Source organism: Hippocampus comes, unplaced genomic scaffold, assembly GCF_001891065.2.
Source record: "Hippocampus comes isolate QL1 unplaced genomic scaffold, H_comes_QL1_v1.1 scaffold248, whole genome shotgun sequence".
Classification (NCBI taxonomy): domain Eukaryota; kingdom Metazoa; phylum Chordata; class Actinopteri; order Syngnathiformes; family Syngnathidae; genus Hippocampus; species Hippocampus comes.
This window is the reverse complement of record NW_017806277.1, coordinates 286,651-314,398: the sequence shown is the minus strand read 5'-3', so window position 1 is coordinate 314,398 and position 27,748 is coordinate 286,651. Positions and strand designations below refer to the sequence as shown.

The window sequence follows — 27,748 nt, the reverse complement described above, 5'->3', positions numbered from 1 at the left end:
GCGAAAGAGAGAGAGGGAGAAACGGAGAGCAAGAGAGGGAGATTATATAAAAGAGGTGACCGGAGCGAGGCAGGACGGCATTAACCCAAGAAAGTGATCGCTGCTGTTCGTGGATACACGCGAGTCAAGGTAATCTTTGTGTTCAAACATTCTCCCGTGTAAGTATTGCGTAATCGCGAGGGAGAGGGATTGTTGGTAATTGCTGATTTTATTTTTAAAATATGTGACGTGTACATCTACTCTGTGTTTGCTTCGTTCCCTGTCGAGCTCCCGTCATTCCAACCGCTTGAACAAAACATAGGGAGCGACGATGCTAGAATGCGAATTTAATGTATCCGATGTGGAGTTGATGCTAACTTGTTCGGCAAACTGTTGCGTCTGTCCTCTGGAGCACCGCACCCCGACTTTTTGTGGGTGCAGTGTCTGCTCAAGTGAGGCAGCAAGAGAATTGAGATGAAGGGGACTTTGTTTCATGGGAATCTCTTTGGGCTTCACAAAAAAAAAAAAAATCAGATGTGGGACAGAAAAGGCTTTTGAAAGTGCATTTTAAGCATCTCTACTTCAAATCATGGTGTAAAATATTACAGAATTTATCTCCAAATGCATGCAAATGGAAGAGGTCAGCCTGCAGTGATAAACCTCAGTTCATAGGCACATTTAATGCGCTTTCCAGACTGTTTTTTTTTCATTACATGATGTAATTTTCCTGAGTCTCAGATTGCAGAGATAGTGTTGGGGAGATGCACATCATAAAACACTGCTGCAAGTAAATGGAACATCTGCACTGAAAAATAATGCAGATTAAAAATGGTATGGGAGGTTGATGAAATCGCACCACGTCCGTCTGTTTTGGGAATTGTGTAACAGAACGCAATCTCATGAATAAACAAATAATATTGAAAATAATTAGGCTGCACACGATGAGCGATTTTAACAAATACGATAACTGGTTTATTGACTGTACAGTCAACCTCTTGGGACCGACCCACAAAGAGCCAAAAATTTGCATATAATTGACGCCCACTGATATGCATTGGGAAAAAAATCTCAACAATTAAACACCAAAATTTCTCCCAAAAACACTGAGGTTAAACATATTCAATGCACGGAAAATGTGTGTGTATGCCGGCGGGGAGATGTTGCAAGATGTTGCAAGACACAAACACAAACCAAATATCAACATGCACTGTGTTTCTCATCCTCCTGAAAATACTTTTCTTTTTGAGTATGCTTGCTAACACTGTTACATCCTCTTGCTTTAAATGCAGCTGCATATATTGTATTATGTGCCTTCGTGTGTGTCTCCCTCAAGGATCCTCCTGGAGTCAGCGACCACAGACCGGCATATCAAATCCCTTCCGTGCCGTGACGCATCCATTGTTCCAGCAGCACTGTTGGACTGTGTGCCAACGAAGGACCGAGACTAAATGTCTGTGACACTGCCAAATGCTGCAGCTCCTGCCAAGATTATGAAGTTGTAAGTAGGTTACTAGATCTGTCATTCTCGCACCTAATCCATGAAATGGCCCTCCTCTTTGATGAGAGACTGTAACGGAAGCAGGCATGGCAGTGCTGCTCTCCAGACTGCTCTGCCCCTTGAAGCGGGCGCAAATGCTGCTTCTGTGCCTGGGCATCGCCTATCTCATGGCAGGCAGCATCCTGCTCATGCAACGCTCCAACGTCCGAGTATCCCAGCCAAGCCTCCTCGCGTTTCCTCCCTTGCTGTCGCTTGCGGCACCTCCGACCACCCTTGGGACTGCAGGCTCGGGTGTGAGGGCACGATCCAGATGGGCCGCAGTACACTTTGCATCTGGAGCTGGCGCCAAGGTGGAGCAGCACTGGCCCGCCTCCCGAGGCCTGAGAGGCCAACACCTGCATCGCCACTGGTTTCATGGTACATTAACGGAGAGTCCAGAGAATGCAGGTCCTGATCGAAAGAAGCCCAGCCATAAAGGTATCCATCCATCTACTCAACCACTCAGTATCACTTAATTCTCCACCGACCTACCGACACAGTCAATTTTACTCTGCTCTAAGAAAGTCATACTCTGAAAAAAAGGCTGGTTTTGCTCCCAGTGTAAACAGAGTAAAAATGATACTTGGAAAAGTGTCAAATATCCATCCATCCATCCATTTTCTGATCCACTTATCCTCACAAGGGTCGTGGGGCGTGCTGGAGCCCATCCCAGCCGTCGTCGGGCAGTAGGCAGGGTACACACTGAACTGCTTGCCAGCCAATCGCAGGGCACACATAGACGAACAAACATCCACGCTCACACTCACACCTCGGGACAATTTCTAGTGTTCAATCAGACTGCCATGCATGTCTTTGGAATGTGGGAGGAAACCGGAGTACCCGGAGAAAACCCACACAGGCACGGGGAAAACATGCAAACTCCACATTGGAAGGAAAATCAGAGTAAATTTTACTCAGAGGAGTGGATTAATTGTACACCAAATGATCAAGATAAACTTTTATTTGACAAGGACAAACATATGTTACTCACCCACGTTTTCCACTGATAAGAGTAGGGGGTCGAGACTCCGGTACTGTCATTGAAGAGATTTTGCTCCCTTTTGAAGATTTTCTCCTGATGTGGTGGCCGGGGGAGGCCATTGTGCTTAAATATGTTTAAATACAACTCAGTTAGAGGAATAAAAACACACTGTAAAAATTACTCTCCCAATGTTACCGTGTATTCGCCTATCCACATCTGACCAAATTAACCAATCCATTTTCTACCAATCCATTATCTAGCTTTATTGCGTGTCTACTTCGCAACCAAGCAACCCAACCACTCATTTACCTCACTCTCGCTTGCTGTCGATCCAAAATGTAGCCCTATTGACGGAAAGTGCATCTCTCTTGTTTCATCAAATGTGATACTGGTTTACAGTAGAAAACATGCAATGAAAGGGAAGACACATGACATTTAAATATCATTGTGCTGCTGTGTGGAGCGAGACGGTGATTTCCCTCTGAAATATTGTAAGATGGTTCGTTGTATGTTCTTGTTGAAATGTGTCCGACTGTGAAGATAGCCCGAGGCTGCGGTAATACAAGGGGGCTCACAGAACACCTTCTCAGCAGACTTTATTGTTCATTCATGAGCAGATAATCATGACCTGCGAACATTTAGAATGTTTAGGACGTTTTTCGGATGCAGAGGCTTTCGATTTTATTTATTTATTTTTTTAAAGATTGTAGTCCTCACAGTGACATTTAAAATTATCCCTCACAAGGTTCCGCTGTGAAAAAGCTGGTGTTCGGGCTGCACTGTATGTCAAAAAAAATATTCTCATTGCGATAATGGTCCATGCAATATGCATGTTACAAAGATGTGCGATGAGTTTCATGTGGAATTGCACGCTTTAATCGGACCTTAAATGTGCATCGATGTCCAATAATAAAACAGGTGTATTTGTACTAATCCTAAATTACTTTAAATAATAGATGTAATGCTTTACTTACACAACATAACTTTAAAAAAATATGTCCTGTTTTATATTTTTTTAAAAAAGTAAGTTATTACAATTAACCCTTTCAGGCACAGTGGTTACTGCAGTAGACAGTTGACCATGTTATCAGGTTACAAGTTATTATTGGTGCATGAAAGGGTTAATTAGCGAAGAATACATTGAGCCTACTTATTTTCTTGCATGACAGATTTATTTCTTTCATAAAAATGTCATTTAAATGTCAGGTGAAAATCACAGTCATATCGATATCGCAATAAACAACATCCTTATTGCATGTTTTCCCAATTACTGTTCAGCCCTAGCCGGCACAATTAAATACCATCTTTAATTGATCCTGAAAGATTTCTCTCCTTTGTCCGTCAATGCTTGAAGCATTTTAGCTGAGATGACGAATCCTATGGAATTACCTCCAGTGGAACGTTTGCTCGCCCGGCTCATTCTTAAAAGCCTCCCACCGGAGCTCTGAAACCATTTTTGTTTTCAAGAGAGCAGACAATTACCGAGTCACTGAGGAGTAATACCGATGAAAAATGCCAAGGCCTGGAAAGAAATCAGTTTTAATAACTGCCACCTGGCAAAGGTTCTTATCAGAGAAGTGTAACTCGAACACAGCCTTTAATTACACAGATACATTGTGGCTTGGAGGTGAAATCGCCTGAGGGATAAAACGCAAGCCACTCCTATCGTGATATCACTTATAAACACAGACGGCAACGAGATATTTTCATTTGTCCTGGGCAGGTAGGCGAGTACTTAACCCTTTCAGGGACAGCGGTTACTACAGTGGACAGCTTATCAGGTTACAGGTTATCATTATTGGTGCATGGAAGGGTTAATTTGCAGTAATATTTTGGTGATTACTTAGCCCCGGGGGTCGGCAACCCGCGGCTCAAGAGCCGCATCTGACTCATTAGCTCCCCTGGAGCTTTTTCAAAAATGTTTGAAAATGGAAAAATATGGGTGAGAGAACTATATTATTTTGTTTCAATATGATTTCGACAACATTATTAACGTTTTCCAATGCTGTAAAAATGTGTCGAATAAATATTAAATTTCAACATTTCATCAACGAGGATTTGCGTCGTAGCCTGCGACACACATTTCTATTTCCAGGGTAGGATGTCAGTCAGGGGGCTGTTGTGAAAAAAAAAAACCCCAAAAAAAACCCCAGCCTTTCTTGTACAATTCATCGAGGGTACTTGCAAAGAATGGGAATCTGGCCGGCCGAGAGAAGCATTTTTAAACGGTACACGTGAGCTACGATAGTTAGCACGCTGCGAAAGTGCATCCCGTGCCTCGTTAATCTTAGTGGCCATTATGGCTGTTGCTCATTACGGCATGAGTGTGTAAGTGTGTGCGTATGCGCGTGTGTGCGGTAACGGGACGATCGCGGGAGGTTGGTTGATCGAATAGTAGCTCTTCCGTCAAAAAGGTTTGGGCGCCCCTCCTCTACAGGATGAACTGCAGGGGAAAAAAAACATTTAATCATGAATGCTTGTGTCTTTGTAGCCAACTTAGTCATGTTGATAGTAGGCTAATGTCGCTAATATAGATACATACAGCATGTTTTGAGTTCATGATAAGGCTTTTAATTTTTTCCGGCTCCAGACATATTTGCTTTTTGTTTTTTGTTTTATGATCCAATATGGCTCTTTCAACATTTTGGGTTGCCGACCCCTGACTTAGCCAGTCACACTTTAATTTGAAAGTACAGATGTGTTAAATGAATCATATTTCTCTATAGAATAAAAAAATTAAAAACTTCAGTATACATGTAAAATTTGAATCAGAAAAGCAATACAACACAGTCAAAGCGCAAAAAGGACAATGTTAAAATGACATTGCTTATCATAATGTCCCCACTCTCTGTCGGGGTTTAATGAAATAAGCTATTTCAATTTTCTAAAATAAAGGTTTATCATTTCTGGTGACGTGCTATTTCAGCAATTGCTATTAGATTAAGTTTGTCAGTTGTGTCTTCTTGCTAACAAATGCCAATTGCATGGAAATCATCCTGAAATATTACATTTAATTAGCTTAATGTTTGCGTTCATTCAGAAGGAAAAGGATGTTGAATTTACCACCGAAAACAGTTGCCTTGCGTCATCTTTAACATTTTCATCCTGTAAAACATTCTGGAAAGATGACTACATTTTAACCATATATTATTTTCGAATGAATTAATGTGTTTATTTACAGGTATGTATTTATTTTGCAATACATTGGTAACTATTTTTTGTAGATTGTGTTCTTTGTGAAAGAAGCAAAAAAAGAAGAAGGCATCATTGGGTTCCTTGTAAGTCGCTTTAAAAATCAAAATTAGAAGAATGCGATTTAAAAAAAGCTCGATGAGTGCATCTGTAGGTTAAAGCCCAGTATTCAGAGAAGAGTTGGGCCGGCTCTCATGCTGGGATAAGGAACTTGGTGAAGTCTCTGCTGGTTACCTAGCAACCTCAATGCAATGAGGGGGAATGCAGGAAGGATAACGCTTTCAGCCAAGTCATACCCACATGACCCCGTGTTAAAATACAATGCATCCCATTTGATTCAAAATATTTCAGAAACGGGGGATGAAAGGAGGATTAAAACATTTCAGTAGCGATGCTGGAGGTGTGATTCGATGCCATTGGAATGTGTCGAGAAAGTGCTGGATGACTAAAGCCATCATTCTACAACTAGCAATCTGGGAGAACTGCTTTCATATAAAAAAACTCAAGTGCATTGGCATTTCATGCACACAATGCCAGGCTCAGAGTAATGATTTGTCACATATCTGAGGGTTTGGATTATGTGCAGTGCAAAAGTAAAGGCATTATTTTGCATTTGTTTTTAAAAACCAAATCATCAGGCTGTTGTTTGTCTGGCCATGTTCACTTTGCTGAGGCAATGTTTCACTATTGCTGGAGCATCTATTGTGTAGGCTGACATCAATTTGAAGAAGGGCTTCTTTTTTAATATGTGTTTCATGTACCTTATTTTCCGCACTATAAGGCGCTTCATAGTATAAGGTGCAACTTCAGTAAATGTCCTATTTTAAAACTGTTTTCGGATGTAGGGCGCACCACATTCTAAGACACATAGAATAGAAGCTACACTAGTGGATGCGGTTGCATTATACATCCACTAGATGGAGCTATGCTAAAGAGAATTCAATACAATACAATACAATACAGTTTTATTTATACAGTCAAACCTCGGTTTTCGAACATCTCTGTTCTCGACCAAATCGGTTTTTGACCAAAAATTTCGAGTTTTTTTATGCCTCGGATGACGATCGAAAATCGGTTCTCGAATAAACTGAGCGCACTTGAATGCGCCACTTGACTCCTCTCGACTTCCTTACAGGAGGAAGTGACGCTTCCTCGTGTAGCGTTCCATTACTGACCAGACGTGTTCAATAAAGATTTTTTTTTAAAAGAGCGTGGTTTCGGTTTTCGAACAAATCGGTTTTCGAACAGCCTTTTGGAACGGATTATGGTCGAAAACCGAGGTATGACTGTATAGAGATTTCACAAGTGCGGCAGCTATAACAAAGCGCTTTACAGAACATGTAATATACTAAATAGAAGGAATCAAAATCTTGACCCATATGTAAGGCGCATCGGATTATAAGGCGCACTGTCGGCTTTTGAGAAAAGTGAATGCTTTTAGGTGTGCCTTTTAGAGCGGAAAATACGGTAATTGCTTTATTCTTCATCTTTACACCACTAGACACAGTGCCAAAATAACTGCCAAAACATTTTATTTGATGGAAAAGATACTGTATTGTTTTCTGTAGCTCTACCCACAGAAATCTAACACAATAAACGGAGCTCTATAATTTGATGCGATGAGTCAAAAATGCCTTTATGTCATAAATAAATTCACGTCACAAATAATACAGAGATGCGTGAAGGTACAAATGATAAGAATATTTTAGAAGTTGCAGCATAGCGACGAACAATTTGTTTTGTATTTTTTTTAGCAAATATTCTCTTTTACAAAAAAAGTCGATGAGCTTCACTGGCACATGCAAATGAGATTTACTTGCTAGTAACCTGCTGGATAATTGGAGTTTCCAAGGGTTAGGGTCTGACCCCGACCTGGTCTAACGCAGCATGTAATGAGACGCCGTCTGCTGCGGTTTGATGATTTGCATCACCGATCGCCAGGAATATTTGAAACGTGGTCAACAACAGAGAAGGGAGTGCCGGTTGGTACATGCTCTTTTCTTTGGTCATATGGTTCGTCTTTTTCATCCAATCCTGCCGGGGAGAATCATATCCAGCCATCTGTCTTAGCATTTAAGAAGGCAGCACAGTATCAGACCCAAGCACTCTCATTTTTATTCAGTCCGAGAGTTTGGGCCACTTCCCTCCATTAAGCCCAGCTGCAAATGCCTTTGGCCGCCTCTTCATTTTGATTAAAGCGCCTGCTGGGTGGGTTGGTGGCCTAACACTGGAACCTAAACTGATGCATCGACATGCAAGATGCTTCCTCCACCAGTCTCTTTTTAATCCTTGATACAGTTGAGTTGAGAGTTGAGTTGAGTATTTTTTTTTTTTTTCATTGAAGAGGATTTCCCTTGACCCTGTTGCCAAAGTGGTTGGTCTCCTTGTCATGCTTCTCAACGTGTGAGGCACCTGGAATTCAAAAGATGAACACATACAGTACCGAGGAATAGGAATGATCTGTTTTTGATTACTTGGCAAAAGGAATCCAAATTTCAATTTCAGACTTTCAAGATGTCTTGAGAGTGTCCCTCCCACGATACGCTTGGCTCCACACTTCCCAGCTAATTTAAGAGTACCTGTTGGTCATTGCCTTTGGAAGGGATGAAGATTCATGATTCGTCCTGTGTGCTGCAACCCTTGCTCCACCATAAAAAAAAAAGAAAAAAGACTTGAGATGTTTTCTGCTGTGATTGCACGATAAAAATGAAACTGACTTGATATTTTTTTTTCAAACAGTATTAATTTTATGGTCCCCAAGGTTAGCTCATTTATTTCTCTTATTTTCCCCCGACACAAATGTTTGCAGTATGTGTCTAAAAGACCTGGCAGAAAGATTCTTGATGCAACTAAAGCAAAAAAATATGTTGTTGAAAGACATTGAAATTATTGGACAATACACTGAAGCAATTCATTGCGTTTAATGGACGAATGGGGACATTTTTACTAACTCACTCACAAAAAAAAAAAAAAAAAAAAAAATCAACACACAAGACACATGCTTGAAATTCTAAATGGAGAAAAACTAATTCACCTTGAATTTTTCCTCTCGATCTATCACCTGGGGACCCATCGATCTGTACTGGACGCAAAAAGCAGGTGGGGACAGTGAAGACAAAGCAAGTGTTTAGGGTATCCTCATAAAATATTTTGATTTAAAATAAAGGCAAGATGCATGACCTGCTGAAGCAGCATGAATGTGATGGCCAAACCCCCAAATAGATGGCCAAATTGGTAACCAAAAAAAGGACAGAGGATATTTAGTGACCAAAATCATGAATGATTGGAAACTGCCTCGGATGTGATAAACCTCACTGGGAAAACCGCACAAATGCACACCTGATTCTGAGTCAAAAACTAGAACAAGCGGAGAAATATTTGAGGAGAACAAAGGGACATGCCCCCCACACTTCTGCAATTCTCTGAGCTTGACGAGCGATCACACAGACAGAAAATGAGAGACACAGACAGATATTGTGAGGGCCAAAAAACTTTCCAAACAAGCATTGTAAATTCAATTGTTGAGACTGTAACACATTGATATTGTGTCTAATGTTCTGGATGACAAAGCGAAAGGCAACGAAAATGATTTAAAATGACTTTCCTTCTGTTGTTTGTCCCCCTACTTCTGAAATGATGGTTGCCCACCTCGGAATTAAGTCATATAATTTTGAGCCATAATCTTCAAAGTCCGAAGAGTTAGATAAGATTAGAGAAGGAAAGATGGCAGGTTCAGATAGAAAAAAATGATATTCCCAGAAACACAATGGTGAACTGTAGGACCCCAATGAGCAGACACAGAGGAAATTACAAGAGGAGTTACTGACTGAGAAGTGACTTGGCAAGCTCATGGTGTTGGCCAGCATCGCATAGACGCGCAACATGACACCGTTTGCGGCATGGCAGGAGTGCAGACTATTCTCCCCCCCCAAAAAAGGATGGGTTTTTTTGTTTGTTTGTTTTTTCCGCTAAATTACCGGTAAACATTGGTTAATTACAGGTAGGGCAGCACAGTGGATGACAGGGTAAGCATGTCCGCCTCGCAGTTGCAGAGATCCGGCCTTCCTGTGTGGAGTTTGCATTTTCCCCCCCTGTGCCTGCATGGGTTTTCTCCGGGTACTCCGGTTTCTTTTCACATTCCAAAAACATGCATGGCAGGTTAATGGAACACTCTAATTTGTCTGATTATGAGCGCGAATGGTTGTTCGTCTATGTGTGCCCTGCGATTGGCTGGCAACCAGTTCAGGGTGTCCCCTGCCGATTGCCCAAAGACAGCTGGGATAGGCTCCAGCATGCCCGTGACCCTCATGAGGATTCGCGGTTCAGATAATGGATGGATGGATGCGTGGACTTTTGCACTTGGTGGATCTCAATGGTTCTTGATGAAGAATCCGAATCCTGCTTTTTTGGCAAGGTGAAAATTGTTCCCAAGGTGAATTGAATGAGCTGATTTTTTTGAAATTCAAATGAGAATGATTGGAATATATGATGTTGAATGTCCCCGTTGGGAATGAACGCGGATTTTTGGTTGAACATGTTGAATTTTGGGGAACACTGGGAATTTCTGGAATAAGAAAAATACTAGCTTTCAACGGCAATGCGTGAATTCACGTAAGTTGTTGAAATTGTAATGAGAATCGGATGGATTGTGGAAAGTGGAAGTCGATGCAGTCCGACTGTGTGCATAACTGGAGTTTTCTCCAATCACTGCACTGCAGCGTACACAACACAAACACCCAAGCTTTGAGTGTCAAACAGTATTGCTTGGTGGAACCTGAGCTTTGAGATCCTATTGCTCTGACTGGCTGATATTTCTCGCAAAGTGAATTCATGAATTCCGTATACTGGTGCATGGTAGGCACCACAAGATTCAAAGCTCTGCTGCTTTCTCCCCACCTTGATGCCACATGCTTTCACCCTCCATTTATCTTCTCCAACACCCTAGATTCGCTCTTTGGCCCTTGGCAGCAATCTCGTTTTATGTTGGTAGTAACAGAGAAAAAGAAAAAAATAGAAGCTCAAACCGTCGTATCCTTCAAATGTTAAAAGCAAAAGCATCTTAGAAAAAAAGTCTCTTGGGAGAGCTTCTGAAATACATTTAAAAGTCAACACAGAATGCATTGCAGGCACCCCAAAGACAAAAAATCTTTTCTTCACGGCGTGTAGCTCTTGAATGAGTAAAACGTAGCATATAGACTAAAAATATGACAGTGTCATCCCCAAGGGGAAAGATAATAAATTATGTCTTCTGAAGAAACTGAAGAAAACACAAACACACATTTCACGCTACACACTGTCTTGAAAGGACAACTTTTATGTATCGACTATGAAAAAAAAAAGGATACCATCAAAGGCTGAATTTGGATGACATTTTGGAAGGAGCCTTAATCTTGCCAGTGTATCGTAATAGTCTGTCAAAGCCTATTATACATTAAACCATTCCATCCGCTGGGGTATTTCTTTTTTTTTGTTGTTGCTAAATACATTCACATTACTGTAAGAATACGAATATGTTATTTTATCATTGCATATGCGTTATACTTTACAAGCACTGCGCGGGTATTGTTTGAGGTAATCATCAGTGCCAGAGTTAACACGTGCAGGGACAGTGGTTACTGCAGTGGACAGCTTATCATGTTATCAGGTTACAGGGCGCATGAAAGGGTTAAGACAAAGGCAACCAAGTCAAGGTAAAGGCGTGTGTGTCAACATGGAATGATTGGGAGTGGGAATAATTGACAGCGTACCGGTCCGCTGTGACAAATGGATATTAGTATTTCATATTGTAATTATCAATACTGCTGTATTTAGCATCACTCGGCGTAGTAGTTGGCTCCGGCTTCTCCCATCTGGTGTGGGCCACAACAGCGAAAAAGAAGTGGATGCTGATATGTGAACAGGAAACATTTTAACACAGGGTGTCGGACTGGTCCCAAGTAGATCTGAGGGGTGTAGAGGAGAAAAAAAACAACCATTTGTCTGTCTCTGTACATGTCAGTAATATATTTTTTGTGTTAATGTACATTGCACCCTAATCATCCTATCAGTCTCATTTTCACAAAAAAATATTTAAAAAATAAAATAAAATAAAGCAGGTAAATATTTAACCTACGGTGACGCGTGACCAGCTTCCCCTAAAATGTCAAAAGATAAGTGATCAAATATATGTGTGTACATACAATTGTGTGTACATGTCATTGACTAAATATGCGCTACAACGCGCTCAACTTTTGTTGCGAATCAGCTTCTTATTACTGGTTACGACGCGACTCTCTTCTCATTCATTCCCGCAGCTTCACTGTGCTTTAAACTGTGTGGACGCTGAGCGTCTACAGCGCGGACGCTGGGCGTCGAGAGAGTTCAGGGTAGGTTGTCCCAATGCATTGAAATGAGACGAGTCAGTGGATAAATGCTGGTTTTGTCCCGCCCATTGGACGCTCAGTGTCTCTGGGAGTCTATGGACAGTGGGCATTTATGGGCGGGCCCGGACGCTCAGCTTTTCTGCATGATGATTGGATGATCTGTCCGAGGCGGAATCTCTTTTTGATTGACAGCAAAATGAGCCAATCACCGATCTTTTGGTGTATGCATCCGTGGGAGCATTTTTCAGCTCTCATTCTGTTCTGAGTTGAACTGGAGACTTCTAATAATCTTAGCGACACTCTCTTTGTTGAAAATGAATAGCGACAGATTAATATTTTATTTCTGGTGTGTTTTATTGTAGTTGCTTGTGCTCGCAGACTGACATATCACCACAGTTAAGACCCTGGAAAAGACGCCTTGTTGGTATGACAGGGTCACAGATCATTTTCTTGAAAAGGAACGGAGAGTAGAATTCCTGTATAAAAAACTGACACATTTTATGATGTAGGCCGAAATTGAGCTTCCCCTCCTTGACAGACCAGCATCCGCCACTAGTCACCAGAAGTTGTTAGCGCTCAGCAGTCTGCAATTGCAGCTTGTGATTTTAGCTGTTGCGCTATATCTTTTATCGTCATTATTCTCATCCAGAGTTTGCTTCGTGTACAATTCACCGAGGCGCGGGCAAAGAATAGGAATCTAGAAAGCTGAGGGAAGCACTTTCAAACGGTACGTGTGAGCTACAATCGTGAACAGGCTACAAAAGTGCATCGCATGCCTCCGTGTCAGGCTGTTTCTCATCATGGCGTGCGCGTGTGTGTGTGTGTGTGTGTGTGTGTGTGTGTGCGCGCGTGTTTGTGTGTGTGTGTGTGTGTGTGTGTGTGTGTGTGTGTGTGTGTGTGTGTGTGTGTGTGTGTGTGTGTGTGTGTGTGCGCGCGCGCGCGTGCGCGGTAAGGGGCGATCCCGGGAGGTTGGTTGATCGAAAAGTCCATCTTCGGTCCAAAAAGTTTGGGCAGTCCTGTTTTAACAGATCTTTAGTCAATGAGTCATTGGTGACAGGCAGGCCAAAGAGCACTATGAGGTAGCTATTTCCTGAAAGCACTTGTCTGAATGATGTCGAACTCAAACAGAGACCTGAAAATGAAGAATCATCACCTCTGTAAAAGATTACAAATTCTGAAATTCATTGTTGGAAAAACAAGTTACTGTACTTTAAGGCTGGTGTGCCCAACCTTTTTTGACCAAAGATCTACTTTTTGATCAACAAAACTGTTGCTGCACACACGCACGCACTTACACGCATGCCATGATGAGCAACAGCCATAACGGTCCCTAAGATGAATGAAACAGAAAAATAAACTAGACGGAGGAGTTTGTGGGTTTGTGAAAAGGAAATCACTGCCTACCTTCATCGAGACCTGACGAGGAGGCTTGGGGCACACTTTCGTAGCGTGCTAACAATCGTACCTCATGTGTACCGTTTTAAAATGCGTCTCTGGGCGCTCCGGATTGCCATTCTTTGTCAGTGCGATCGGTGAATTGTACATGAAATAAACTTTGAATGAGAATAATAATTTTAAAAATAGATACATATACTGTATTGCAACAGCTCTGATTGCAAGCTTCAATTGCAGACTGCTGACCGCTAATAACTTCTGGTGATGCAGTTCATGTCCCACCGTAGGTTAAAGGTGACGTGCTTTTTTATTTTACATTTTAAATACTTTGTGAAAGTGAGACTGATGGGATGCTAAGGATGCAGTGTGCGCTGACACAAAAATATATCATATTAATAACACACACACAGACACACCAATGTTTTGAGTTAGGCTTTTTTTCCCTTCTTCACCCCTCACGATCGACTTGGTACCAGTCCGCAAGCTCCGGGTCGATAGCGATCGACGTATTGAGCACCCCTGCTTTTTGGTATGTCTGTAATTTAACAACAATGAAATTTACTGTGGAGTCATTGCCAAGCAGGAATTGATGACATGCGTGTGCTTCAGATATATGCAGTGACACTCATTATGAATCAAAATACTCTATTTGTAGTCATAGACTACCCAAGGAAAAAAAAATTGTACGTTCCTCAATGAGTGCTCGATATTATGGTGGATGCAGCCATCTAATTACTATTAAAAACCATTTCTGATCTATATAGGGACCTACATTGGTTGCTTCCTGCACAACATCAGCGAGCGAGCCCTTGGAGGAATTATGCTTTATGACCTGCGGAAAATGACCAGCTCTCTGTGTCAAGACACCTGCTCAGAAAGGTAATGCTTTTTTTTATTTTTTTTTCATGGAGCCTCTATTGGGGGGGACCACAGAAGCCCTGCTGTTTGAGTAAATGCTCTGGCTCTCAGTCTACTTCATGAAAGCCTCCTGTGTGTTGAGCCAGCGGAGCGCCAGGTGGCTAGATGACAGTAAAAGATGAGGCGGGGTGAAAGAAGCAAATATAAGGCCGGATCTGTTGCAAAAGTAAGAACCGGCCAGGTGTGTGTGTGTGTGTGTGTGTGTTTGTGTGTGTGTGTGTGTGTGTGTGTGTGTGTGTGTGTGTGTGTGTGTGTGTGTGTGTGTGTATACGCGTGTGGGTGTTTTTGAGAGCTTCATTGGATGACATCAACGGCTTGCTGCTAGAGCAGCTACACTTCACGAAATCGTCAAGGAGAGCATGACTGCATTAAAAAAACGTGGAGAAGCAGGTGGATTTCTTCAAAGCGAAATCAAGAAAGGAATTATTCTGTTTAAGACTTTAACACCTGAGATGAATGCAGATTTGCCACTCACTGCTCAAACAAGCAGCCAAACCTCCTCCACGTAGCCCCTTGGCCCCTCGTTCACTCCTGATTCACACCGACTGAAATCCTGCTCGTTAACCGACTGGGCCAATTACTGCGACTGGCAAAAACTAAAAAGTCAAGGCAATTTATGAGGAAGCGCCAAACGCAACTATGTAAAGGTCAGGTTTGATGAGGTCTCTGTCTTTGCCGAAGAACAGAGGATAACGAGGGAAGTAGTGAGAAGGAGTCGCAGCAGCCTACAGATGACAGGTGTTATAGCTCAAAAAAAGAATTTGCTAGATGAGTAAAGGAGGATGTGGTATAACGATCACATCATGTACTATAGATTAGATGAGAGGAGATTTGACACAAGGGATGTATTGAAATAATCACAAATGTCCTGCGGAGTGTACTTAGCCTGAAGGTTATCGACCAACTTTACTTTGGGTGATAACTAGTAATAATTACTGGATATATATCAATATATGTATATATATTTTTTGTGCGGGTGTGTGCTGTTAGTGGGTATCAGTTTGCAGGTTTGGAGTATGGCGCAGAATGTCACTGTGGGAACAGAATCAACAGCCCGCAGGTTGCCGAGGAGGATTGTAGTCTGGCCTGTCGGGGTGAGAGGGGTTCTCCTTGTGGCGGCGTGGGACGTCTCTCCATTTACAAGGTGCAGGAGCAGATGCCCGGTCACCGAAAATGTGAGTCAAGTCATCCTTAGTGAAAATGAAAAGAAGTTTCTTGATTCTTTGCACACAATGAGCATATAAATGAAAATAAAGTGGAATTAACCATCGGGTTAGGGGAAAAAAAATTTAAAAATGGAAATTAAAGTACAGTTGAACCTCACGATCCATTGTGAAAATGTTCAAATCATTGGCACACATTTTAAATGCATTGAAAGAAAAATTGAATGAGCGGGACTAAACCAAGAAATAATGGGGTCTGGCGCCAAGAAAAAAAGCAAATAAACATTTAAAAAATGTAAGACTTCATTAATATTTTCAATTAATGGAAAACAATTAGCGAAAATGTGAATCTGTGAGTGTGGGGGTCTACTCTAACCCATTCCTGACTCACCAACATCTGTTTCACCATTTGTAACTTTCCATGTAGACCACCAACCACAACATCCATCCGCGGACCATGGCGTGTTGGCCGGCCTGGCTGGGTCGGCTCGTGCTCCTCGCGACGGCGATGTTGCCGGCGTCAACTATTTAAAATCGCTCTTTAAAATCGCATATTCAGTTTAAATTCATCTCTCCTTTTATTATTTATAATTTTATCTGTGGTTTTATTGTTCTTGTTTTGGTTGTAAAGTGTCCTTGAGTGTCTTGAAAGGCGCTTATAAATGAAATGTATTATTATTATTATTATTATCCATCCATTTTCCGATTGGTTTACCGTCACACGGGTCGCTGGGGGTGCTGGAGCGTATGCCAGCTGTCTTCGAGCAGTAGGTGGGGTACACCCTGAACTGGCTACTAGCCAATCACAAGGCACAAATAGACATACAACCATTCGCGCTCACACTCATACCTTCGGAAAATTTTGAGTGTTCCATTAACCTGCCATTCATGTTTTTGGAATGTGAGAGGAAACCTGAGTACCCGGAGAAAACCCACGCAGGCACGGGGAGAACATGCAAACTCCACTCACAGTGCAGGGTGAGGCGGATGTGTTAACCAGTCGATCACCATGCCGCCAGCCACAGCATGTTACATGCACGCTGAATATCGTGGCTCATCAAAGTCGCGTCTGTGACACGTAAAAAAAAAAAATGAACAGCATTAAAAGAAACGACACTGAAAGTACCGCAATTTAACACACATTTAACGACGGAGGGTTTTTTTCTCCCCCCAGTCAGATGGCATTGCAGTACCTTCCAGATTTGACGGTGGAAACTGTTATGCCAGCTGTCCTTTCCATCAGTCAGGCCGAATGCATTACAGCGCAGAGGGTGCACTGAATACTCGAAATTGGACAAAGGTGTATACGTCAGTTTCAATGGTTGTGAATATTTTAAATTATTTAAATTTTATATATATATATATATATATATATATATATATTGTTTTTTATTATTATAATTATTAATATTTGATACAAAGAAAATAATGTGAAAAATCAAACATATCCCAAGCAACGCTGATGTCATGCGATGCATGTACATGTACAAGACAAATTGTTTCCTGTTACAGCCATGCCATTTCCATTAACCCTTTCAGGGACAGCGGCTACTACAGTGCACAGCTTATCATGTTATCGGGTTACAGGGCGCATGAAAGGGTTAAATTATAAAATCGTCAAATAGAAAGATAACGTCATAACCATCCGTTTGTTTTCCGTCCTCTTTATGATCGCAGTGAATACAGCGGAGTCCATATGCAGCCTATCCCAGCTAACTTGAGGAGAGAGGTGGGAAACATACAGTATGGACAAAAAAAAAAAAATCTGCACTCACAATCGCACACCGACAGTTTGGAGTACTCAATTTTAATCGAATATGGAATGTTTTTGAAATACAGTGGGAAGTCAGTGTACTTGGAGAAAACTTAAGGGAGAGAAGGGTGCAGTCGAGAGTCGAACATTTTCACTCAGAGACGGGCTAACCACTAAATTTGCCATATTTTCAGCGTCTTTTATCACCGCTGCAACCTAAGTTGAGGCTAATGAGACAAGATCTCTGCATGCTGCTGAACAGATTGGTCTGGGAAAAAAAAACAAACACTGTCACACAGTCGCCCTACTTGAAGCACAAGTGTGCTTCTTCATCTGATGAGGAATATTTCTATCTGGATGCACTCTCTCGAGGGCCGGCACAAAGTATGTCAACGTCAACTTGCTGACAAAGCAATTCAACAGCAGTTCAGCCTCGGCCTCTCAATCCACTTGTGTCCTCGAGCCATCTTTAAATCCTTGAAAAATATGTTCCATCTCTTTTTATCCGACCGCCATGCCCATTGAGGATTCATACAAACAAGCCTTGAGTGTTTTTCTCAGCTCAGGAAATAATTCACATCGATTTCCCCACCTGGTTGTATTCAGCACTCTCCCATTACGGTTTTAAATATTGCGAGTCGTTGAAATTTGTGCGTTTGCAAAATTGTTTGCGCATGTTTACATGGTGATCACAATGATTTAGCGTGTCATCCGTGTGCCTATGTAGCCAAGAGTTCAGGTCACCTTTTTTTTTTCACCATGTACCAAATCAAATCTTACATCGACCTCAAAAGTTAAAAGATTTTGAGTTTGAGTCTCGCTGCGGCCTTCCTGTGCAGCGTTTGCACGGTACTCCGGCTCCCTTCCCATTTTAAAAACATGCACGTTTGCTTCATTGATGAATTGCCAATATGAGATCATGAGAATGGTTGTTTGTTGTCAGTCACAATGTATTAGAAAACAGTGGAATGGAATTTTCGATTGTTGGTTTTCTTTTGCTCTGGGTGGAAGTGCAGTGTAAGTCAAGTACAACTACAAACTAAAGTACGATAACTAGGCTTTATTTTAAAAAAGAATGGATTTCAAATACAATATTGAAATGCTTTGAAAGAGATTGGTTGTTGCAGTTGTTTTGATATTGTGCTGTTTCTGTTTCAAATGATATGAGTTACTCTACGTCTAGTTCAGTGGTTCTTAACCTGGGTTCGATCGAACCCCAGGGGTTCGGTGAATCGGTCTCAGGGCTTCGACGGAGCTTCTGCCATGGAGGGCAAGACACACCCGACTCACATGTCAATTAATTATGACATGCCCGCTTGGCCATCACTGGCTGCAGATGATCACATTACATTGCTTGTCCAATCGGTGCTGTGGGAAATTTAGTTCACTTAGTAGTCAACGTGTGACTGTCGTGATAGTACATATATATATATAATTTTTTTTTTTCGCAAATGAAAGGTTCAGTGAATGTGCATATTAACTGGTTGGGTTCGGTACCTCTAAGAAGGTTAAGAACCGCTGGTTGAGTATAAGGCTGCTATGTCAGAAAAAATTATTTTGAAAGCTAATCCCACACAACCAGTTCAGGGTGTCCCCCGCCTACTGCCCGAAGATGGCTGGGATAGGCTCCAGCACGCCGTGTCTCTTGTGAGGATAAGTGGTTCAGATGATGGATGGATCGCTAATTCTAAATAGTGAGTTATGTTCGTAAATGAGTTTACTGAAATCTATTGGTTATATTTGTGTGTGTTTTTGTTGTTCCTTGCTTTTGCCACAGTCAGGAATGCTCACCAGCGAGGCTGCTTCAAATTGGGGAACAACACAACCAACAACTTCCCAATTCACTCATTTCAAACCAATCTCACTTCACAGTCCTGCATCGAGACTTGCACCGACAAGGTTTGAATAAATTTCTTACCACTAAAGACTTGGCCACTGTCGTGAACCTTGTTTTGCCCATGACAGACTTCCACATCGGCAGCCCACAGTCTTTGGCATGCCCTCACAATCTATATTAAGTAAAAATAGAACATAAAATATTTGGTGCTTGTATTTTGTTGTGCACGTATTGTGTCCTCAATGTGGCCACCGTAGCAAAATTGTCACCACATTACGTGACTTTTCCTTTCCCCCCCTGGCAACAATTTAAATTTTATATATATATATATATAAATTAATTTTTATTTTGTATTTTTATAATGATTTTTTTTTATTATAGGAAAAAAATTGCGGGTAACATTTTAGGGTGGCCCTGAACCACTGTTTCACATGCGTGTCCCGTTTGGAAAATGAATGAATTACCCACCCCTGGCCTATGACATGAAGAGAGCTTCTGGGATTTTGCATCAGATCAGCCTTTTTCCTCCTCTAATGAGAAAGATATAATCTGAATTCTATAGTGACATCCTGCAGGCAGCTTGGTCCCCTCCCAAAGATGGAATGGCGTGTAAAAATATTTTTCATGACTGTATGGGATTAATTATCACAGTGAGCATGTCTGTGTAATTATGCAAAACTTTTTCATAAGTTTTCCATGGAGTGTTCGCCCTAGTTACTGGACACTGAAGGCTCTGTTTTTTGAACATGCACAAGTCGGTGCACCACACTCTATAAATATCTGTTGAGTCGGGTTTGACCGGGTGTTGGTAATTTCACGGACACGCTCAAACCGGTACATTTAAAAAAATGGCAATTTGCGCCATTGTGAGCGTGAACACAGTGCAGTCCATTCGCTGTCAATCAACGCAGCTCCTCCTGTTCCCTTTAAAACATGGAAAAGAAAGCAGGAAGCCGTGCGTTCCCGCAGAATTTTCATTTCTTTTTGCCGGTGTGAAAACAGGCAACATAAATGGGTACCCGCATTTAATATGTAAACGAGATTCTGGCAGACCTCATGTATCTATGCCTCCACCCTCCGGATCGGTTGTCTGTTACCCCTCCAGAGATGCCTACTGACGAGTAGGATGAGTTTAAAAAACAAAATAGAACGTTTGGTGTTATCAATGTACGTGTGAGAAAATATTAGGGAGGTGTGTTTCACCACTTGGGGTCCGAGTGATACATTGTAAATAAACCGGATGAGTCATGAAATACATGCTCATTTGTGCATCTGCCTTGTAGGAGCTCCCGCTTGCCGTGTTCAAGAAGCCCCATTGTTTCTGTACTTGGACATCCTCTCTCTTCAGTCTGGACCAGCAGTCTGCTCGAAATCGATGTTTGGAAAACACGGGTATGGACAGCATCAGTAACTCCACTCCTCCAACATCGATTGGGCAGGACTACTATCAGGTCTATCACACGCCTGTTCTTGGTGAGTTATTTGTTATAACTGTGATATATAAACCTGTGTCAGTGTTTTTTTTTTTTTTTTTTGCATGTGGCGTCTGTAGTTTGAAATTAAGGCTAAGCCTGATTGAGCCGTTATCAAAAGGAGATTCTACACAGGAGGAGAGACCTTCGAGACTTGATGAAGCAGCCAATCAATAGAGAATTACAATCATACAGCAAAGAGACCCCTTTTTTTTTTTTTTTAGTGTTGGCTTTATTCAAAAGATTAACCTTGTCGAGCTACATGGTGAGAGCAAGATTTCAAAAATACATTTACTATGAAGGAGTGCAGTTGTAAATCCATTGCCAACTACACCCACTAGCATACAGTTATCATTAAAATAGTTTTAGTTTGTCTCACTGGATTGTGTGACAAATCCACTGGGGTAGTATATTTCTTTGGCCAAATCTAATCAGACATCATATATACATGTCAATCCAACGACCCAGGAAGTTCTGTCTGCACATGCTGTCTTGACGTAATGTGCAGTGACATCGTTTTATGCACTTCAAAATGGCGGCTTCGAACCACAGTTGGTCTGCAACAGGAGAGCTACTTTTTAACGACCGTATTTTCCGCACTGTAAGGTGCTTTGGAGTATAAGGTGCACCTTCAATGAATGGCCTATTTTAAAACTGTTTTCATATATAGGGCGCGCCGTATTATAAGGCGCATAGAATAAGAGCTACAAAAGTGGCTGCGGTTGTGCTACACATCCACTAGATGGAGCTACGCTAAAGGCAATACAATACAGCGTTATTTATATAGAGCTTTCACAACCGCTGTCGCTGTAACAAAGCGCTTTACAGAACATTTAAAACACTACGTCCATGTATAAGGCGCAACAAATTATAAGGCGCACTATCGGCTTTTGAGAAAATGGAATGCTTTTAGGTGCCCCTTATAGTGCGGAAAATACAGTACTTGCAGCTTGTTTTTATAAAGCTGTTGCTTTTATTCAAGCGTAAAAACAGTCACATTTTACTACGCAAAATAGACAACTCATGTGAGTTCTTCTTATGTGAACTTCTGCATATGCGCCGAGCATGCCACCCTGCCTCAGCTCTCACAACAGTCCAGAAATCTTTTAAAGAGCTCCAGTGGTTCAGCAGATTTCGATTTTTCCGGATGACAAGACCGTGCCAGAAGGCTCTGCCTTCATTTGATGATTTCAGTGAACCCCCACTGTTTACAGGTAATTGGGACCAAGCCTTGCCGCTAATTGTGATAATCCACGAGTATATGACACCCCCTCTAAAAGGGTTTCATGGTTCCCAACAAATGTGGCAAATGACATGTCTTTTTTTTTCTAAATGAAGCTCATCAATTCTCTTCAAATAGTTTCTTTGGCACAACTATGCCACTATATGGCACCAAAGCAATACTGTTCCTGATTTGTCCCACCACAAAAAGAGTGAATAGCTGAATTTTTAATAGGCAACCTTAAAAATTCGCAGAGGCCAATTGTCGAACGCCAAATCACTAATGTGCTGAAGTTCACTGTCGTTGGAAAGTGGAACATTTGAGGAACAGAGGGGTAAGGAAATGGAGGACAGGAGTCCTCTGGCTTCCTTTGTACGCTAAGCTTTGCCAGGGACAGTATTTAATTCTTGAAGTAAATGCACTACAGTAATCCCTCGTTTATCGCGGTTAATGGGGACCAAAACCACCCACGATAAACGAAAATCCGCGAAGTAGCGACCCCCCCCCTCCATATAGGTACATGTACATAATATTTATAAGGCCAAATTTAATGGTATACATGCATGTAGAAGTAAATTTTGAAGTAATTAACATGACTTAATGCTGTATACTAATAGATTTAAACATATATGTGAGGTTAGTTTATGAATAACAAAATACAGTAACAACAGCGAGTCACATAAAGCAACATATACAGTACTGTACTACATGTATATGAATTTTTTTTTTTTTTTTTTTTTTATGAATATGTTTGAAAAAATCCCTGATGCACTGAAGCCGCGATAAACGAACCGCGAAATAGCGAGGGATCACTGTATATCAGTGTAAACCAGTGTTTCTCAAATAGTGGCCAATATTGCCAACAATCATGCCGCTTTGTGACTGCTACTTCAGTCCACTAAAATACAGGTCCCAGCTACACACTGAGCAGGAGCCGAGAGTTGCTGTGTCCTGCTTCAAACCTCGCTTCGAAAAGATGTGCATTGCAAACCGTGCTCATTGTAGCCATTAATCCAGACAGCATCTATGATTAAAAAAAAAAAAATCAGCACAAATTATTTCATATATTTTTGTTTTGCAGGTTAAAGTTTTTTTTTATATATTGTGTTCCTGAGTTAATGTTGGTGATCAGTTTGAATGCATTATTATTGATTTCATGTTATTTTTCAGTATCGTATGGTTTGACATGGTCAGTCAAAAATGTTTACAGTTTAATTAAGGATTTAATTTTATTTTTGAATTTCAGATGCACTTTAAATCTTTTCTGTTACAGTTCATAAAGCTATTCTTTGTTGTAAGTTGGTCCATATTTCTTTCTTTTTTATAGGTTTCTTATAGGTTAATAAGAATACAGTGTTATGCAGAGGTGATAGACAAATGATACTATTTATAGTCGTGGGGGGGGGCGTGCGATGTTTTCTTCTTCCGGGGGGGGGCATGACAGAAAATAATTGAGAAGCACTGGTGTAAACGGTGGTGTCCGACTGCGTTGTGTTTCAGAAGATTGATGACGCACGGCAGGATTTCTTGTGTTGGTTGCGTTGAATCATCTCACTTCACAAAGCCTGACAAAAACAATGTCCTCCTCCCCAATTATATTGATCCAGCAGACCCTAATACAAATTATATGGCACAGCAATGTATTAAAATACTTAAACTTGTACATGAAAACAAAAGTTTCTCCAGCAATAAAAAAATGCTTACCTCCCCATGGACATTAAGAGAAAAAGGGGAGAGTCAAAGGCATGAGTTCAACATGAAACAGGCAGGGCCACATTCATTATTGAAGTAGGGGAACACGCCAATTTTTTTCTTCCACCCTTTGATACTGGAGGATCTCGTAAAAGATCACGTCAGGATTATCATTTCACAGATGTTTTTTTACTCACCCTGGAACACATGAGCTAGATCTTATCAGCCAGGACTCTTTCAGCTTCCTGACAAAAATAAACACACAAAAAAAAAACAAACTGCTCTCCTAGACTCCAGGTGCAAGGAGAGGATGTTTCTACCACAGAGATCCAGCTCTGTCGTGGCTCTCTCCAGTTTTCCCGGTGCCGGCAACACTTGGGTCCGACACCTGATCGAGCTCATGACAGGCTACTACACTGGCAGCTTCTATTTTGATGGCACCTTATACAGCAAAGGTGGGAATGGCGTCATTTCTGGTGTGTTTTGACAACCGTTGATGGACAGATGTTCATTTTATTTTGTTTACCTCTGCCAGGTTTCAAAGGAGAGAAGGACTTCTGGCGGAGTGGTCGCAGTATTTGTGTCAAGACTCATGAGAGTGGAAAGAAAGAGATTGAGATGTTCGACTCCGCCATTCTGCTGATTCGGAATCCTTATCGGTCCCTGATGGCTGAATTCAACCGCAAGTGTGCCGGACATTTAGGCCACGCTTCAGATGCCCAATGGAAAAGCAAAGGTAACATTCTATTCTTCATACCCATACGGTCTAGTGCAGGCGGGATATGTTCTAAGAAAATTTAAAAATAAAAAAACTCACTAGTGGGGTAATATTTTGATTTCCTAGTCATGTAGGAATGTGCAATTGAAAATGGAAACACTTGGAGAAATACAGGGGTGACATTTATCTGTTTCCTATTGGTTGTTAAATGATCAAAATGGTCGGTGGGTTCACCTACGGCGGACGAATATCATTAATTATTATTAACAATATTTGAGCAAGTTTCTCATGTCAGAAGTATTTGTCAAACCGGTAGCCCTGCGCTTAATCAGTACCCGAGAAGTAGCTCTCACTTTCAAAAAGGTTGATGAACCCTGGTCAAGTGGTTCTATGTACAGCTGAGTCACTGACGAAAAAAAAAATGCGGGCATTTCTGTGAATAATCATTCAATAAAAAAATTTAAAAAAGTAATATTGTTTTTTTTCTATTCGGAAGTAATTCTTCAATTCTCAATCGAAAGAAAAATCTTTTTTGAGCCTTTCTCAGGTATGTTTCTAATTACATAATTACATTATCTGTCTCATAATTACCTTCTGTAAGAAATGGTGAACAAATCAGTCCATGACAGTAAAATTAAACTTTGTTTGTAAATTTATTTTATACAATTACCCACAAACAAAAAGCCATTTAATATGTACGGTATATGATGTGTTGCTCTACTTACATTAAGGATAATTTTTGACCATAATGTAATAATTTTTCTAAATCAGCACAGTGCATCTTGGGACATATTTAATTTTCTAATGATCATTGTTGTTCACTACTTTTCAAGATGCATTTTGGGCAACATTGAGCAGACTGTAAAATGGATAACCTATTCTCACGACACATCAAGACAGCACTTATAAACGAGTGTACTCACTACAGGGCACTAAATAATCGAAAGTAGGTGATTCCGAACAAGACCCTAGTTCTACCATAAGCAAGAATCAAGAGATTTCATGCATTGTCGTAAAACAAAAAAATATATATATTCCCAAACTTGTGTGCAATTGGCCATTCCTTCAGATTAACCCTTCTTAACTTTCTCAGAAATGTGATCTTTTTTTTTTTTAACAATCCTATTGGCCTCTGCCACTTATGAAAATTATACGGTAAACGCCAAAAAAGCCTCACAATTGATTCTGGAAGAGTGACTTTTAATGATGATAATGCAGGCATGGAAAACTGGCGGCCAACAGACTTCTTCTGGCCCACACTCTCACTCATTGTAGCCTGTGAGTCTGAGAATTCTGTTTGAATCAGATCCAACTTGTAATGATTCTAATCACGGGCAACAGGCGTTAAACACAAACAGTGGGAAAAAAAAAAAAAAAAAGCTGGACAAGCTGGCGAGTAAAGTAAATCACATCAATAGTCTGCTCTATGGGGCGATGCGCATCGACAGTGCATCAGCTGTTTGCGAGAACCAGTTTTAGTCTTCCAGACGGACTGTGCCCGTTGGAGTCAGTTTCTTGGCACCTGCTGAGGGCACCTGATGGCCCTTTTCCACCGTACTTGTGCTAGTGCTCGTTCCGGGCCAATACCCAGGTTATCGAAATAGAGAAATTTGTGAAGTTATAAGCTTGTTACTTGAGTCTGAGTTTTAAATTAGCCACACTGTGGTGAAACTGTGTCCATGCACATATGTTTTGAAAGTCTGACTTTTGATAAGAAATGTGACGCAAACGCATCTGAAAACTGAGGTTCGACTGTGTACTACAATGAATAAAATGAAAGTAGTTGCGAATCTACGGTGAATGTCAAATCAATCCCACGTTATGCTGTACCGCAGAATGGCCAGAATTCGTCTCCAGCTACGCCCCCTGGTGGGCATCCCATGCATTGAGTTGGCTGAAGTTTGGACGTCACCTCCAGGTGATCCATTATGAGGAGCTCCAGAGGGCTCTCCTCCCGCAGCTCCGACTCATCACGGCCTTCCTTAACATCACCGCGACTGAGGAGCGACTGATCTGTGCTCAGAGCAACCAAGATGGCTACTTTAAACGACCAGGGGCCCAGCAGCCATATTTTGACCCATTTACACCTCACATGAGGCAAATGATTAACACCTTTATTCATACTGTCGATGCGGCACTACAGAGCAGAAACTTCAGTGGACTTCCAAGAGAATACATTCATAGATGATGGCGTGGGAAATTCATCCAAGTAGCTGTCAATAGAGCAACACACACCACACACAGACACACACACAGACACACACACACACACACACACACGTACTGGCCAATGTTAATTTGACCAAGAGCTTCTTTGTCAGGGCCAGATGCCCCATGAGTGGAGCCACACGGTACAAAACAAATCATCGTGCCATCATTCAATGAACCCTGAAGCCTGCATTAAAAGCCTGCAGGCTGGACCCACTTCTCCGTGAGCAACAAATATGATGAATGCTAAGAGAGGATTTCACAAAGATGTGTGCGGCACCACAAGTGGATTATCGAGCAAAGTGTCTGACTGCACAAAAGGATGATTGTGCAAATTGAAGATGGAAATGGTTTTCTCAACTTCTCTGTAAGATTTTTCTTTTAGCGTACACCCACATTAATACAGACGACAGCGGCTAAAGACAGATTATACAGATCTGCAAATCTGCCGCTGCCTCAAATTTACTACATGCTGCAGACTTTTAATGCAATGACTGGACTGAATTCCTGCTGTGAAATGCATCTTTTCATTAAATCCATTTACATTGCAATTTAAGAGATGTTAAAATTGAATGAATGAATGAATTCATGAATACCAGATGCAAAGTCATACTCTTGGTCTGCTGGTGGTATGCTTGTCAGGGATCTTCTCTGCTGGGCTGAAAACTTTTAGAAGCACAGAGCAACATTTAGAGTTTACATGAAATGGTATTCACTTACTTTGTATTTTTTAAAGTCTGTCGCCTTCATTTTCGAGCAGGTCTTGGCTGCCAGCTTTGATATCTTTTCATCCAGTCAGACTTCACCTTTTATATGTTGCCATGTCATGGAATTTGCCGATGTTGTAAATCTTTCTCGAATCCATTCCAAAAAAAACCCCAAAACGTTGGCAATCAATCTCTCAGTCTTTGTTAGCTCTTTCTGACAATGTGGCCACGTTCGACGTTTCTTGACATTCTGTCAATTTTCTGGAGGTTTGCCCCCTAGTGGTGCCCCTGTTCACACACAGACACGCCCACGCAACCACACAAATATACATACAGTAGAGAGAGAGGGAGAGAGAGACTTGCTTCGAGTCAAAAATAATAAAATCCAATCCATGGAATTGCCATGAATTGAATTTTACTTACTTATCAGTCGGTTCTGACCTTGCTGTAAATGAAATCCCTGTGTCTTAAGAGTTCTGTCTTATATATCACAGGTTGGCTGCAACAGAAAAGACTGTACAATTAAATGAATAATTATGGTTGCCAGTGACAATAGGTCAATGTGTTCAAAATAAAAACATAAGAGTTGATGCAAAACTCAAGTTGTGGGT

The 27,748-nt window shown here is 41.3% G+C and overlaps 1 protein-coding gene across 1 annotated transcript; it reads left to right on the top strand.

Moving 5' to 3' along the window:
- LOC109507992 (WSC domain-containing protein 1-like) lies at nt 1-27,478 on the top strand. Its single transcript, XM_019857775.1, has 9 exons — nt 1-129; nt 1,313-1,954; nt 14,212-14,326; nt 15,356-15,540; nt 19,059-19,180; nt 20,402-20,591; nt 23,795-23,959; nt 24,040-24,240; nt 26,058-27,478. The coding sequence occupies exons 2-9, from the start codon at nt 1,564-1,566 to the stop codon at nt 26,408-26,410; spliced, it is 1,722 nt and encodes a 573-aa protein (XP_019713334.1). The 5' UTR covers nt 1-129; nt 1,313-1,563; the 3' UTR covers nt 26,411-27,478.
- The last annotated feature ends 270 nt before the right edge of the window (nt 27,479-27,748 follow it).